At 35.4% G+C, this 15,564-nt stretch overlaps 2 protein-coding genes across 4 annotated transcripts in view; both read right to left on the bottom strand.

Moving 5' to 3' along the window:
- LOC104735970 (S-antigen protein-like) lies at nt 4,488–7,280 on the bottom strand. Of its 2 annotated transcripts, none has more exons than XM_010455873.2 (4): nt 6,949–7,280; nt 6,729–6,852; nt 6,543–6,618; nt 4,488–6,417 (listed from the first exon to the last, which is right to left on the bottom strand). In XM_010455873.2, exons 2-4 carry the CDS (start codon nt 6,756–6,758, stop codon nt 4,748–4,750), a joined length of 1,776 nt encoding a protein of 591 aa, XP_010454175.1. In that variant the 5' UTR covers nt 6,759–6,852; nt 6,949–7,280; the 3' UTR covers nt 4,488–4,747. The 2 variants fall into 2 exon arrangements, with proteins under 2 accessions (XP_010454175.1, XP_010454174.1); XM_010455872.2 differs by having other exon boundaries at nt 7,077–7,280.
- LOC104735969 (probable E3 ubiquitin-protein ligase LUL3) overlaps nt 14,471–15,564 on the bottom strand; it is an 8,847-nt gene continuing 7,753 nt past the window's right edge. The window contains exons 3-4 of one of the 2 annotated variants that reach the window (XM_010455871.2): nt 15,051–15,409; nt 14,471–14,842 (exon numbers count right to left, since the gene is read on the bottom strand). In XM_010455871.2, the coding sequence (XP_010454173.1) occupies nt 14,723–14,842; nt 15,051–15,409 (479 nt within the window). In that variant the 3' untranslated portion in view covers nt 14,471–14,722. Of the gene's footprint in view, nt 14,843–15,050; nt 15,419–15,564 lie in introns of both variants that reach the window. The other variant, XM_010455870.2, reaches the window with a different exon arrangement.

Here is a 15,564-nt window from a genome sequence, read left to right as displayed (position 1 = left end):
AATTGGAGGTGTAGAGTCAGGGGATACATTACCATTCTCAATCAACAAGGATGGAGGAGGAGGTGGAGGGGGATGAGACGAGGGTAAGCTTGCTCCAGATCTGAAATGATCCGAAGACACCTTGTTTAGATCTGGAATCGAGGTTGGTCCTTTGCAGGCTATTTCCTGCGGATCTGGTGGTTCAGATTGTGACATTGAGGAGTTCTGGGAGCAGAAAGGAAGAGGGGGGAGAAAGGAGAGATTCTCGTCGGCGGCGTGAGGCCAACCGACGGTGACGATGGGTCTTAGGTTTTCTTCTTTCTAGAGAGAGAATCTTTTATTTGTGTTTAACTTTTTTTTAGTCTCTTCTTTTTAGCAAATATCATTTTTTTATTTTTTTTTTTCTGTGATTGTAATTATGAAATATACCAACTTTATAAATTACGTGGCCCCTCTTTTCTTAACGAGTAGCAGTATACTACATATACAATACTTTACATGTGACATGACAATTATGGCATTTTAACGGCGTTAACCAACAGCACATCACGTCATCATTCGTGGTTCGAGCGGTTTCGTAACCGGCAGTGAGGGGAGAGGAGCCAAATGTAGGGTCCTGCGTACGCGTCTCCTCGACAGCCGAGCCTTCCCTTCTCTGGCTCCATCGGAGAGGTCTTTCAATCGAACGGCTGTGGTTGCAGACGTTATAAACTCTCAATTATTTTAATTGATTATGACTTGGCTTTTTCGTATTGGACGGTTGCGAACCGACTAGATCAGCTTGTAGCAGAAGCTGAAACACTTTGGTTTCATTTACTCTAGTTATAATAAAAGTATTGCTATAACTTCATTAACAAGTTAATTGATGACAAAACTATCCTGATTAATTATACCTTTTTGTGACCAAACATAACTTAGTAATTGTAAAACATTTGTGATATTTTGAAAGTTAAAAGTCACAGCTGTATTGCTACAACTTCAATGTTTGTTTGATATTTTTATTTAGTTTAAGTTTCCTAAAGAGCCGATTAACTAAACATTCTTATTGTAACATGTGAACACTCGGAAGTTTAACTTTTTCGCTTTTGGCCATGGCTAACAATGAAAGAAATAATACAAAGGGACAAAATAAAAACTATGGGACCCAAAGAGAAAACAGGGAGAAAAAGATGGGTTGTTTTGTCAATATCCGTAACGGATTTTTTAGTTGGTAAATAAAAGTGGTAACGCTAACGCAGTTTTTACGGAGTAGTATGGTAAACTAGTAAGTAAATCGCCGTGAGGATAGTGTTTGGATTCNCAGAAGCAATTGTACTTAGACCTGGGAGAGAATATAGCTGAGGAGGTACGTCTTTAAGAATAACCCATATTGGGAGTGATATGAGCTTAACTGGAGTGAGTGAAGTAGTCGGAGACCAGGCAGTGACAGTGAAAAGGCAGTTCCCCGCTTGCCAACATCCCACCTCTAGAACCCATTTCCGAGTAGCTTCAGAAGGAATATAAATGAGCACAAGTCCATTCGCTAGACAACGAATGTTAATACGTCCATTTTTACCCCAGATAGGATTAAGATCAACAAATATTTTTCCAGGAGGTGGAGGATTGCCATGGAAATGGGCCACTATGTGATCTTTCCAAGTATCTGCAGCTTTAAGTATCACTGCAGCAGGAGCACGAACTCTCGGAGTACCATCCTCTGTGTACGATGGTTTAGCAGCCTTTGTAAGATTCCTAAGACTAGTGTCAAACCTTTCTGTCCAGACTAGCTCAGTATCTTCTATTACCGGTGGAGTTTTAATCGCAGGAGAAAGAAGAGGTAAAGATTCAGAAATTGGAGGTGTAGAGTCAGGGGATACATTACCATTCTCAATCAACAAGGATGGAGGAGGAGGTGGAGGGGGATGAGACGAGGGTAAGCTTGCTCCAGATCTGAAATGATCCGAAGACACCTTGTTTAGATCTGGAATCGAGGTTGGTCCTTTGCAGGCTATTTCCTGCGGATCTGGTGGTTCAGATTGTGACATTGAGGAGTTCTGGGAGCAGAAAGGAAGAGGGGGGAGAAAGGAGAGATTCTCGTCGGCGGCGTGAGGCCAACCGACGGTGACGATGGGTCTTAGGTTTTCTTCTTTCTAGAGAGAGAATCTTTTATTTGTGTTTAACTTTTTTTTAGTCTCTTCTTTTTAGCAAATATCATTTTTTTATTTTTTTTTTTCTGTGATTGTAATTATGAAATATACCAACTTTATAAATTACGTGGCCCCTCTTTTCTTAACGAGTAGCAGTATACTACATATACAATACTTTACATGTGACATGACAATTATGGCATTTTAACGGCGTTAACCAACAGCACATCACGTCATCATTCGTGGTTCGAGCGGTTTCGTAACCGGCAGTGAGGGGAGAGGAGCCAAATGTAGGGTCCTGCGTACGCGTCTCCTCGACAGCCGAGCCTTCCCTTCTCTGGCTCCATCGGAGAGGTCTTTCAATCGAACGGCTGTGGTTGCAGACGTTATAAACTCTCAATTATTTTAATTGATTATGACTTGGCTTTTTCGTATTGGACGGTTGCGAACCGACTAGATCAGCTTGTAGCAGAAGCTGAAACACTTTGGTTTCATTTACTCTAGTTATAATAAAAGTATTGCTATAACTTCATTAACAAGTTAATTGATGACAAAACTATCCTGATTAATTATACCTTTTTGTGACCAAACATAACTTAGTAATTGTAAAACATTTGTGATATTTTGAAAGTTAAAAGTCACAGCTGTATTGCTACAACTTCAATGTTTGTTTGATATTTTTATTTAGTTTAAGTTTCCTAAAGAGCCGATTAACTAAACATTCTTATTGTAACATGTGAACACTCGGAAGTTTAACTTTTTCGCTTTTGGCCATGGCTAACAATGAAAGAAATAATACAAAGGGACAAAATAAAAACTATGGGACCCAAAGAGAAAACAGGGAGAAAAAGATGGGTTGTTTTGTCAATATCCGTAACGGATTTTTTAGTTGGTAAATAAAAGTGGTAACGCTAACGCAGTTTTTACGGAGTAGTATGGTAAACTAGTAAGTAAATCGCCGTGAGGATAGTGTTTGGATTCTTTGGAACTGCAAACAAACAAAGGGATGATGAAACAAGTGTCGGACCTCGAGCAGCCTGTTTCTGATGATGCCTTAACTTGTCTTCTCATTTCAACACTCTTCTTCTTCTTTTTTTGGTCCATAAATTATTACGTACTAAGAAAACAAACTAGTGTTAATATGTTTTCCCATTGTAGATATGCAAATTGCGGTGTACGAGAGTTATTCTTTTTTGGGAAAACAATAAATTAACTTTAAATGGAAAGATTAAAAAAAAAAAAAAGAATACGTATGAAAGAAGCAAAATCTGGACGAATCCAAAGCGTCTTCTTAAATAAGTTTTGTGTGTTACTGTCACGTTAATAAAAACATAAAAAGCATAAGAAGGAAGAAGAAGAAGGATAAGAAACGTGTGCTGAGTCTGTGTCTCAGTGACGCCAATTACTACATAGCTGCCGCAAGCACACATTTAATCTCACTTCTCTAGGTCCCACTCATCGTCCATCATCATCATCATCATCATCATCATCATCATCATGTTGATCATTCAGTCATACATCATCATAGTCCTAACAAATGATGATGATCATCTTTTGTTTTCATTCATAAGTTATAAGCTTTGACTTGTTAAGAGATTAAAACCGGCAAACACAAAACATTGGCTTATTAGTCTAATTAATATACGTAGACATCATCAACCTAACGTTTCCAAACGCATCCTTGTGCCACGACCAAAACTTAACACGTCCCGTTTGCGGTGTGATGTATTATAGCGAGTAATGTAAATGTGAGAAGGGCTAAAATGGCAAAATGTATTATTACTACTTTTTAAAAATAAATTTACTTAAACAAAACAGTCTTGAAAAGCAAAGGTTGCCATCCTGTTCCTCTCACAATCAGCGTTTCATATTGTCTCCTTTATTTTTATTTAAATGCAACTGATCTGTTTACTTTTTGTCCTTGTAATCTTTTTTCTTTTTAGAAATCTATTCAAACTTAATAATAAAAGTGAAAAAAATTAAAGCCAAAAACCAATTGGACAAAATGATCTAAAATAATAGTGGGTGGGGACACAAGTCCAATTCCATTATTTATTTTTTTGCTCAGTTTGAATAAGGGGAAGTAAGTAATTAATTAATGTTTTTTTTAAAAGAGTTATTCAAAAGCGTCAATATCACTAATTGCAGTTGGATTTTATTTTCTGAAAGGGTTTGGTATCTAGTAGTATCTACCAAACTTGTTCATTGCAGTTGTGTATATTCTTTATAATATAAGGAAAAAAAAAACAAATATCATGAGTCACAGAGCTTTAAATAAAAGAAAATCATTCCATTATGGTTTAACTTTTCTATTTTATTTTTCTGAAACATATAAACAACATATGAACACTAGGATCTCATTAAGAAAGTAAGAACCCAGAGAAAAAAAAACAAGTAGTACTGAATATATAATATTCGTTTGATTTTATATTATGATTCTATAAACTTACTTAAGAACTATCACAAATTAAAAAAAAAAAAAATCCTAATATAACTTAGGATCGATCCGTTGGGAGGAAAAAAAAAGAAGGATTCTAAGAAACCCCCAATAATTATGAAAAAAGAAGAAAAAAAAACCATTTCCATGTATAATCACAGACCGGACACAAACTATGGAAATTTTTTGTTGTTGTTGTTCACATTCACATGATATTGCAGCTTGATGTGTTCTCATCACTGAAGTAATCAGAATACTGGTCACCATTGTGAGGCGGATACGGGTGTTGGTGTGGATACGGGTATGGATACGGGTATGGATGTTGTTGGTGCGGTTGAGGTGGCATATAGTTTACAGCTGGCGGTGGTCGAGCGTACATCATCGGCTGGAACCGCTCATTGCCCATGGCTCGTTGCTGGTTCATAACAGCGGCTAAGTATTGTTGTTGTTGCTGCTGTTGCTGTTGTTGCAAGTAGGGGTTTCCCGCCGGCATTGAGTCTTGTCCACCTCCGCCGCTGCCTGGGACTTGGCCTTGGAAATATCCTGGTGGTGCTCCTCCGGATGCACCGCCGCCGCCACCACCGCCTGGACCCATTGCGGGTAATCCTTGAACTGCCTGCATATTATTACCCATTGGACCAGGACCAGGACCACCGCCCATTTGTGGTAGACTACCCATTGCTCCGCCCATTGGGCCACCCATTGCACCGCCCATTGGCATACTCATGGCCGGAGGTCCTCCACCGCCACCACCGCCTCCCATTGGACGGAAACCCGGCGGGAGTCCTCCACTCATGGGTCCTCCACTCATGGGTCCTCCGCTGCCACCTCCGCCGCCACCCTTTTTGCCACCGTTAGGGCCAGCATTCATCTGGCCTCCGCCACCTCCTTTGTTACCGTTAGGACCGCCACCTCCGACCATTTTTCCATCTAAGGGATGTCCACCACCACCGCCTTTACCACCGTTCTTCCCTCCGCCTTGGTTCTGGTTAACCATATTACCACCGCCACCGCCCTTCTTACCACCGTTACCTCCGCCACCGCCAGCCATTTGAGCAGGGAAAGGCATACCTTTACCCTCAATTTTACCACCGGCGGGTCCAGGACCACCACCGCCGTTTTTATGAGCGTTTAACATCTGCTGAGCGTTCGGCATCATGTTATTAGGCATCATCATGTTACCACCAGGTCCACCGCCAGCACCACCACCCATCATAGGCTTCATCTTGTTAGGCGGAGGTGGGTGGTCGTCAAACTCATCATCCTCCAGATCATCATCAAACTCGTCGTCATCTTCATCAAACTCATCATCGAACTCGTCACTGAAATCATCCTCCTCATCATCATCTTCAGGAACATTGAACTTCACAGCCTTCTGATTAGGATTAACAGGCATCTGAGGATTCTTGTTCATAGGAACAGGGCCAGGACCTGGACCCGGACCACCCTTTAACTGAGGAGGAAGCTTCAGATCTTGAAACCCTTTCATCTGCTGAAGTTGTTGAAGCTGCTGAAGCTGCTGAGGATTCAACTGCTGCATCTGTTGTGGAGTTAACTGCGGAAGAACCATCTTCGGTGGCCCACCACCACCGCCTCCGCCACCCCCACCACCGTTCTTTGGGCCTTTGTTGTTATTGTTACCACCGGGGGGGTTACCACCACCGCCTTTGCCGCCGTGATCAATCTGCATGCCTTTGAACTGATTGGCCAAGTTGGGTTGGTTCTGATTGTTGTTGTTATTCGCCTTTGGAGCTCCTCCCCAGACTTCGGCATGTTTGCCAGACTTCAAGAGCTTCTTGATTAGGACTGATGGGTCTACGTTTCCAGATATAGTCACTTTCCCTTGCTCTGCGTCTATCTTTGTCGTGAAAACACCTAAGATCATCATCATCAACAAAGGACTTTGGAGTGTTAAGTCAAATCTTTGATGACATAAGATTTGGTTTTTCAAATTAAAAAAAGTCAAAAAAAAATTTGGAAGTTTTTTGTTTTTTTCTCACCTTCAATTTTCTGCAAGATTTTCTTCACTTTCTGCTTACAACCATCACAGTGAATGTTCACTTTGAGAACACAAGTCTACACAACAAACAACAACAACAACAAAAGAGAAACAGAGTAAATCATCATATTACTTACTTGTAAGAATATATATAAAACATCAAAAGAAGTAAAGGTAATGAGCAAACCTGGATCTTCATAAACTCTTCTTTACTCATTTTTTTTCTTGTAACTAGTAACGAAAATTCAAATATATCTTACTGTTGTTACTAGATCTGAGACAAATCCTCTGGTTTCTTGAACGTTTTTAATCTGCAAAAAATATCAAGAACAGAGAAAATGTTACTAAATAAAAGATGATAGATTTAGGAAGAAAGAAGAAGTAAAAACATCACACATGTTTTATACATTTTCTGAGAGGAAACACAAAATATGCTTTTTGAGAGAAAGAAGTCTCCTTTTCTTATTGGCTATTTGCTATACAAGGAAGACCAACTATGCAGAGAGAAGATTTTCAGAAAGCAGAGGAGACTTACTTGAATGAAGCAAAGAAGAAGAAGAAGAAGGAGGAAGAAAGAGTTTCAGACTTTACAGTAAGTTTGGTGAACATTAACTTCTCTACTTCATCTATTTCAGAATGAGAGGGAGAGAAGAGAGAGAGATAAAGAGAGGAGGGATGATGGCAAAGTTTGCTACTTCGTTATCTTTTTTAAGATGGGCTTTTAATTTATTAGGGAGAAATGAAGTGAGTGCAGTACTCTTATTTTGGTGTTTATATATTTAATTCTTTTTTATTTTATTTTTTTGGTCATTATTATAGTTTAATGGTTAGAGATGTGAAAAGTAATTGTCAAACTAGATTAGGAGTATGTGTCATTTAAAGTAACTAGTTTAGGAGTTATTATTGGTATCAATAATATATCTTCTTTCTTCATATACATATGGATTTTATGATTTTACTTCGTTCAGTGTTAGTCAAAATTAGTAACTGAGTACATATGAAATATAGTAATACAATAACAGTATGAAAATAAACTATAACGTACAAAGGAAACGTTGGAACTGGGGGCAACTGGGGGCTAAGAACATTATGTGAATATTCATAACATCTCCTATATAAGAATGTGCTGTTTAATTTTTTTTTTTTTTTACTTTATTGGAAGAGCTCGGCTTATGTGGCTCGGCTTGGCCTCAACTAAATAAATAGTAATTGTTTATTGGGCATTAAACTAGATTAATTGGATTTCTTGATCACGACAATAAGCCGGTTAATTTGACGTTACTATGTGATGAAAAACGTGAACTTGTTTCTCTTTATTCCTTCCGTATAAACCGGTCCTAGGAATTTTGCTACATTAAATTTTGGAATGATCTTTTTATTCTTTCTTACCACAATAAATTAATTTCGAAGCTTTAATAATTTTTTTTTAAAACCAATTATTCCTAACAGTCTAACTAAATCTTTCTATTTTATTTTTGGTTTTACAAGTTTAATTAATTAAAACAATTTGGAAATCTAAACCAAAAAGGTATTCACATGTATGATTAACTATAATTTATGTTCCAACCTTTTGTGATAACGCATCCGTTTTAACATTATTCCGGTGAGAAACAAACAAAACAAAAAGATGTTCCGACCTTTTGTGACAACGTATCTGTTTTAACGTTATTTCGGCGAGAAACAAACAAAACAAAAGTATGTTCCAATATTATGTGATAACATATCAGTTTTAATATTATTTCGGCGATAAACAAACAACCAAAAATATGTTCTGTTATTTTGTGATAACGTATCTGTTTTAACATTATTTCGGCGATAAACAAACAAACAAAAATATGTTCCGTTATTTTGTGATAACGTATCCGTTCTAACATTATTTTGGCGATAAACAAACAAAATATAAGAACAAAAAAAAACAAGAAAATCCTTTTTAAAATCTTTTAGACTTCTCTAATTATTTTATATAACATAAATTAAATTCTAAAATTTTTATCTGATTATTAATACATAAGATTTTTTTCTGAAAAGTAATGAGATTAAAAAAAAAACATCATATGAACAAACAACAAAATTTGGCTAACACATCGTCCCATAATCAATGTTTTTAGAAATGATAAATGTACAGGCACCTTTTAACTTATAACATCTTAGAGACACCATTCGTCAAAATATTAATACATTTAATACCTAGAGAAATATTATAAGAAAATAATATGGTAACTTTATATAGGCTTGATATAATCAAACAGGTCATTTAAATCATCCATTTACAATATAAATTATGTTTTTATATATATTATATTACTTATTGTTTTAATCTAATATGTTTTTTTTTTGGGGTGCAAAATACCTAATAGGTATGGTAATTAACTATGTTTTAAAAAAGCAGAGTGGGTGTTGAATTGGATCACGTTCAGTCCACCACATTTTTTTCTTTTCAACAAAATACAAAATTGACTCGAACGAGCCAATGCGAAAGAAAATTATTACATATGTAACTAAACGCGATACAGAGCAAACACGTCGCGCATCCACCACATTCAGGCCATTTTAAAATTGTGTTATCATTAATAGATATAAAATTATATTTAACAAAATAAAAATGTACTAAAAATATATATGTAAATATATGATTTATATATGGGGCTGCAAGAAGTTCATTTTCCTGCAAAAATTAACCTCCGTTATGTAAATATATGATTTAGTCCTTTGATTTGGTTTTCATCCGGTTTAGACTTTTGTATTTTGTTAGTGTTTTAATTAATATCGTTTGATTTATGGTCGAACTATATATATTTGGATTAAAATTATATATCACATGGAGTGTCATGCAGTAAAAGGTGGAGAAAATAAAATGAAAAATTAAAGCAAACAGAAAACAACACAAGAGTTCTTATCTTTTTGGTTTGATTTATAGTGACTGTATGCCCCAATCATGATTAATTTATTTCTACGATTCAAAGAAACTATTGACCATATCGATTCACATACTCTTAATAATTTGTCGCAATTATATCATATCGCGCATGGCTTGTTTTTTCAATCATTAACAACAATATACTCGATTTGTGTATTTATTTCGTTTCATATAAAAATCACCACGGATCAGGTTTGGTTAATAGAAACTAGCCAATACACTTACTCTATCTAATAATAATCTAAACAACACCCATAATTGGAGGGCACTCTAATGCTTATCCAGTTTTGTAATGATATATAAAATCTATCTATAAGAAATAGAAGGAGTAACATAAAAAAACTACAATAGACGATTTAACTACAATACTATATGATAGTTTCCCACACGAAAACTATGTGTAAATTTTAATTTTTAGTCTATCAGTACGTAGAGCAATAACATTTTGGTCGACAATATATATCTTCAATAATTTAGTGAAAGTTAAAACATGAAATAGTGGGACCAACTAGATGAAAAAAATGACAAAATTAGTTAAAGAAAGAGACACGTTAAGACTAAAGAGAGATTTGGGCATAAGAATATGGGGATTTAAATTTATTATTTTTTGTCTTAATGGGAAAAAAGAGATTAAACCTTAAATAATGAATCAAAAATGCTACTATATATATATATATATATGTTGTTCGAAACTAATAATGACTAAAAAGAGAGAAAATAGTGGAAAGAAAAACATAACAAAAAAAGGTAGGGTTGGGTAAATGATGAAGGCCTCACCCTTACGAGTTAACATAATCACGTTTTCGGCCGCATCAGTTTTTCTTAATTTTGGTGTAATTAAGCATTTAGTTTTACTAAGTTTAGTCACTTTTCTTCTACGCATATATCATTATTGCCCTCCTTTGTCTCAAAAGCCTAAATTATGCAAACATGGCATGAAACACTCCCCCCTTATTTTAGTTTTCCTTTTGGCTTTTAATTAAAATAACACTAAAATTATACTCTTTTCTTCCTTTAAAGATTTAACTGTTTGACGAAAAAAAGAAAAATACACTAGTGATACCTGTCAATTAGTAAAGCGAATAAAACCAAAAATTAGTAAAGAGAAAAGAAAGGTTATGCACACACATGCATACAAAAATTTACAAATTTCATGAATTTTTTTTCCTCTAATTCATATTTAATTTTCAAACGCCTAAACACGGACTGATATCAAATATGAGCATGTTCTTTGGTCATCATATCTATATATTTTTTTGGCAAATCCACCACGAATTAGTTGTTTTTGGCCAAATCCCAAACCACCAAGTGCAACGAATTTGTTCGTAGCAAAAACCAAAAATTGAAGCATTGAACATGTGTGAACCTCTGAACTTACGTCCTAACCCAATTCTAACAAGTAACTACCACAATAATGCTACCAATGCATGGGTTCATTTTAACTTCGATCATCTTATCATACTTGCTTATTGGATATACATTTTTAATTAATGTACATTTGTGAAAATATCTTGTCGTGTGCGTGCGTGGTAGAAAATGGTAAAACCAACAAAATTTATTTTGCAGAATATCTTTTAAACAGGACTAAAACTTAAAACTTTTCTCAGTTTGAGTATCTAAAGTACCTTTCTAATTTTCTCATTGGAATATTTTCCCGTAAGTATTATGGTCAAAGACAAAGAAATAATAACACCACGTACATAATAAAATCTCAAATCCTAAGAGTGCAAACTATAAGATGTTAACTAGTAATAGTTGTTAGCATGCGATAAATATGATCGTACCATTAGCTAACATAAATGCATTGTACATGGATATGATCATAAACCCGAATTTTGTAATTAGGTTGTTCACGCTTTTTAATTATATCCGACGATTTTCTTACACGTACGTAAACTATAGGTTTAACTTAAACTATAGTTTGTATGGAATATGTTTTATATATTCCAACGGACGATATACAAGGCATGTTAGGGGGGGTGTTGAAGCAAACAACAAAAATGTGAAAACGTTACTCGTAAAAAATCTAGTAGATATTTCAGTGAGAGTAATTTGTAGTTTTGTACCATATAATTGGATAGGACAAAAAGTAAAGTTAACTCGCATATCTATTGTATGATATAGGCCAAGTCTTTTATAACGAAAGGACATGGTACAATTTTGACATTTATGATAAAGTTTTACGATGGCTGGGGAATTATTTGATTAAAACGTTACGACATTATTGAACTATTTGATTTTTTTCTTCGGTAAATATATATTCTTGCCTAATTCAACATTATTTGACTGGAAACGAAAAGAGACTTTGATCTCAAGAAAAAAAAATCTCAAAGACTTGAATTTGAGTACATAAAAACAACGTATCAGCTAACCATCAACGTTTGATATAATAATTTTTGGGTTTTATTGCGATAAAACTTGTAGCTGCATATTTGCCTAAAATGATAGGATCGAGTCACATGAGTCTCCAATGTTCACATGGGGTCATCTTCTTCTTATTGACAAAATGACATTAATTGGTGTTTTTGTCTCTATTCTCTCCTCTTGTTACCATCTTTTCCTTATAGATTCGTTTTCTTTTATCTTTTCTTTAAACGAATCTTATCACAAAACGTTTCCGACTTGAATTGTTATATTTTAGGATGGAAAATGTTATGTACATATTGGCTATTAATCCATATATAGTCGAATGTTGATAGAGTGAATGATAACCAAAGGGTTTTTATATTTTTGGTAATTATATATGGTTGAGAATTGACAGTGTGAACTGACGCAAATGATAATATCTTTGACGGTGGTACAAGATTCGTATTAGGCTCTTCAGAGCTAAACTGCTAAACTAACACTGAACTAAACTACCGAACCTAGACTTCAACATTTTGCAACACCTATAATACCAAAAAAAAAAAAAAAAACACCTATAATACCAATAATTCTGGCGCATCCGTCTTACATCAACAGTTCAAAATACCACAAATAGAACTTCAACTAAGCCATCATGTGCCACAAACATCTATGCGCTATCTCACATTGAATCCCTAACATGTATCCGAAAGATATGAGCCACTCCCTTTATATATTACAAATAACATAAAACCCTAGAGATTTACTTATATATATCTACTGAATCTTCTTGATTATCCAAAAGCACATTTCTTAAAAAGTCACATTATCTTGTGTGTTTGAGCTGCATCAGTTCTGTTCCACTAATCTTTCAAACACTTTAGTTACGTTCTTGAATCATAGTTATCTTCATTTTTGAGTTTTTATCTCAGCCAAAATTACACGTTTAAAAATAGTCTCGCTTGGATATCTAATTGCAAAATATCCCATTGCCGAACACCACTGATCATTTTTTCTACGGGCTAATGAATACAATTGTGGAGTTAGCTAAAACTTAAAACATCTTGATAAAACCCTATTTACTGTAAATTTAAATCTGAGAAAAAAAAAGTGTTTGGGCAAAAATAATCGATTCGTTTAAAGACTACATAAACAAGAAACAGATGTTGAATAGTTGTTTTTATTGATCAAAGTCTCGAGCTCAAATACAAGAATTCAAGGCACATCGAAGCAATCTATAAACCCTAGCCGCGTTCTAGAGTTGAGTCGTGTGTCTTGTGTTTTAGGTCTCTTGCTTTGTTTCTTCCCCCGTCTCTCGTGGAGGCCGCTCTCTTTATATAGAGACTCCTTTGCCCTAATCCCTTAGGATTTGTCTTGGGCTTGCCGACTCTATCTATGATAGGGTCGGTCACGGGACTCTTGGCCCATTATTAAAGTCGGTCATTAGACTCTTGGTCCCTTAACAGATCTAGTCGCGTGACTTTCGGTCCATTGACGAAGTTAGTCGCGAGATTCTCAGTCTCGTGACAGAGTCAGTTACGAGATTCTCGGTTCCTTGAACTAATCAGGAAGATTTTCCTTTTATAAAATAAACTCTTATTTACGCTGATTTTATCCAGCAAAATATGCGCTGACTAAATAAATTATATTTATTTATTTATGATGATAAAATTATGCCTAACAAGAAGGGTTGGTCGAAAATAATATATAGGAAAGTGAAAGAAAAAAAAATGTTGATACAGGGAAATAGGTGATAAATGAGATTCGTTGAGGAACTTTGATTAAACATCATGGTATGACTAGTAAAAATTGTCATAGGCAGAAAGGGAAATATATCACTTCGAATCCAATATATATAGTCCAGTCCAAAACAAGACAGAGACAATCACACATAGACCTCTCACCTAGGGTTTTCAATTTTCATTGTTCAAAACTTTCAAAATTGTATGTGTTGCGTTTTTACAGTGTTATGTTTATGTTTTTACTTTTTTATTACACTTTAAAAACACTTTTTTTTTTTATAAGAAACATCATGTCTTAGACCTCTGATACCACCTGGTTCCAATAGGTATATGTAAAAAATGATTTCGCTTGTGAAGAGGGTCACTTCACTACTATCAAATGAAGACTTTTTTGTATATTTAATATCTTCCTCAATTCAAAAGTTTGAACATTCTGTCAAAAAGAATGAACTCAAACTTCACTTTTCTAACTTTTTCTTTCTTTCTCAGGCTTAACTTCAATAGGAAACATTCTCCATCTCCAAACCAGCTTTTCCTTTTCTTTTAGCCTTTTTGATAGACAAAAGAGCAAAAAGGAGAGAGGAAAAAGAAAGAAGAAGATTACTTCTTTGAATGTTCTTCATCAACTTCAGTTCCATCTCTCTTTATTATCTTTTGAATTTCTGTAATTATCAAGGTCCCCTTTTTTTGTCTTCTACACAAACTTTTACTTTCTAGAGAAGAAAGAGTTAAAAGAAAGCCAAATAAGGGACATATAGAGGTATCCATAACTCTTTCCAGAACTTTCCTGTCTATCGTAACATAGAAGTGATTATTACGAGGTTCGGTGTCTAGAGAGTATGACTCGATCCATTACTATAACCAACATATGGTTGCAAGTTCAGTTAAGCAAACAAAGAAATAGTATCCAATAACACATCAAAGAGATTAATAAGTGGTTCAAGCAGAGAGACTCAACAAGAACTTCTCTAGAATCATTAGAGAGCTATATATATATTACAATACTGATGTTTTCGTTTTTTCTTCCAAATTTCCGAAACTAAGAGCAACAAATATGTACAGAGTATGAAATGAGGTTTGTTTAAGCAAACAGGGCATTAGAATTTGCTTCAAGGGTTTCGGAGAAAAAGAAGAAAGAATCAAACTTGGTGTATAGAGTGAAGGGAACAAACCTCTCTTTCAGTGTTGTTCATTACTACTTTCCACTTTCATCTTTACAAGTCTTTCGATAGGTTTTCTACAAATGGGACACTTGTTTGACTGAAACGGGAGTTCTTTTGCGCAGTCACTGCATAAACACTGCAAGAGACAAACACATCATGATTTAGTCTCGATGACAAGACAACCAAAAAACCTATGTTCTTGTAAAAGATTTGGTGTAGTAAGTCTAAAATGACAGAATGACAGACTTTGCATGTTCATGTTCGAAACTACGGGTAATAAGTGTACCGACTAAATGCAAAACTTGTGTTTAGAAGAAAGCAAAGAAAATTGGAAAAAGCTTTACCAAATGTCTACAAGGCATGACGGCTGTGTCCTTAGGTTCAGTCAAGCATATGACACATTCTTTGCCACCGGTATCTTCTAAGCCCGACGCAGCATTACCTTGTGTGGTCGAGTTATCGATTCCATACAAATCCTGTAGTTCATATCGTTTTCCTTCAACTTCATCCCATAGGATCTGTTTCATGACTTTCACTTTAAAAGATCTATCGTTAGTCTTCTCCAAACCGGCTAGTGTGATTTGCTTATGAGCGAATGTTTCCTCTGAAACCGAGCTTGGTGGGATTACTGTCTCGGCTGATATTACAAGTGGGTACACCTCTTGTGTTGTTGGTTTCGATAGATCATCCAGTGAAAAGAAGCCTAAGTCAGTTCCTGTCCCTGAAGGTTGTAGAAACTTCTGCGCAGTACCTTTTAGGAAAGGGACTTTGGTTGGTGGGTAAGCTTCTGGTATATGCGGAACGATTGTGCACTTTGATTCCTCCTTTGCAAAAAATATGACAGTGAAACTGAAAATG

Source organism: Camelina sativa, chromosome 13 (genome assembly GCF_000633955.1).
Source record: "Camelina sativa cultivar DH55 chromosome 13, Cs, whole genome shotgun sequence".
In the NCBI taxonomy this organism is placed as follows: Eukaryota; Viridiplantae; Streptophyta; class Magnoliopsida; order Brassicales; family Brassicaceae; genus Camelina; species Camelina sativa.
The sequence above is the reverse complement of the archived record's forward strand: the minus strand, read 5'-3'. Positions and strand labels throughout refer to the sequence as shown.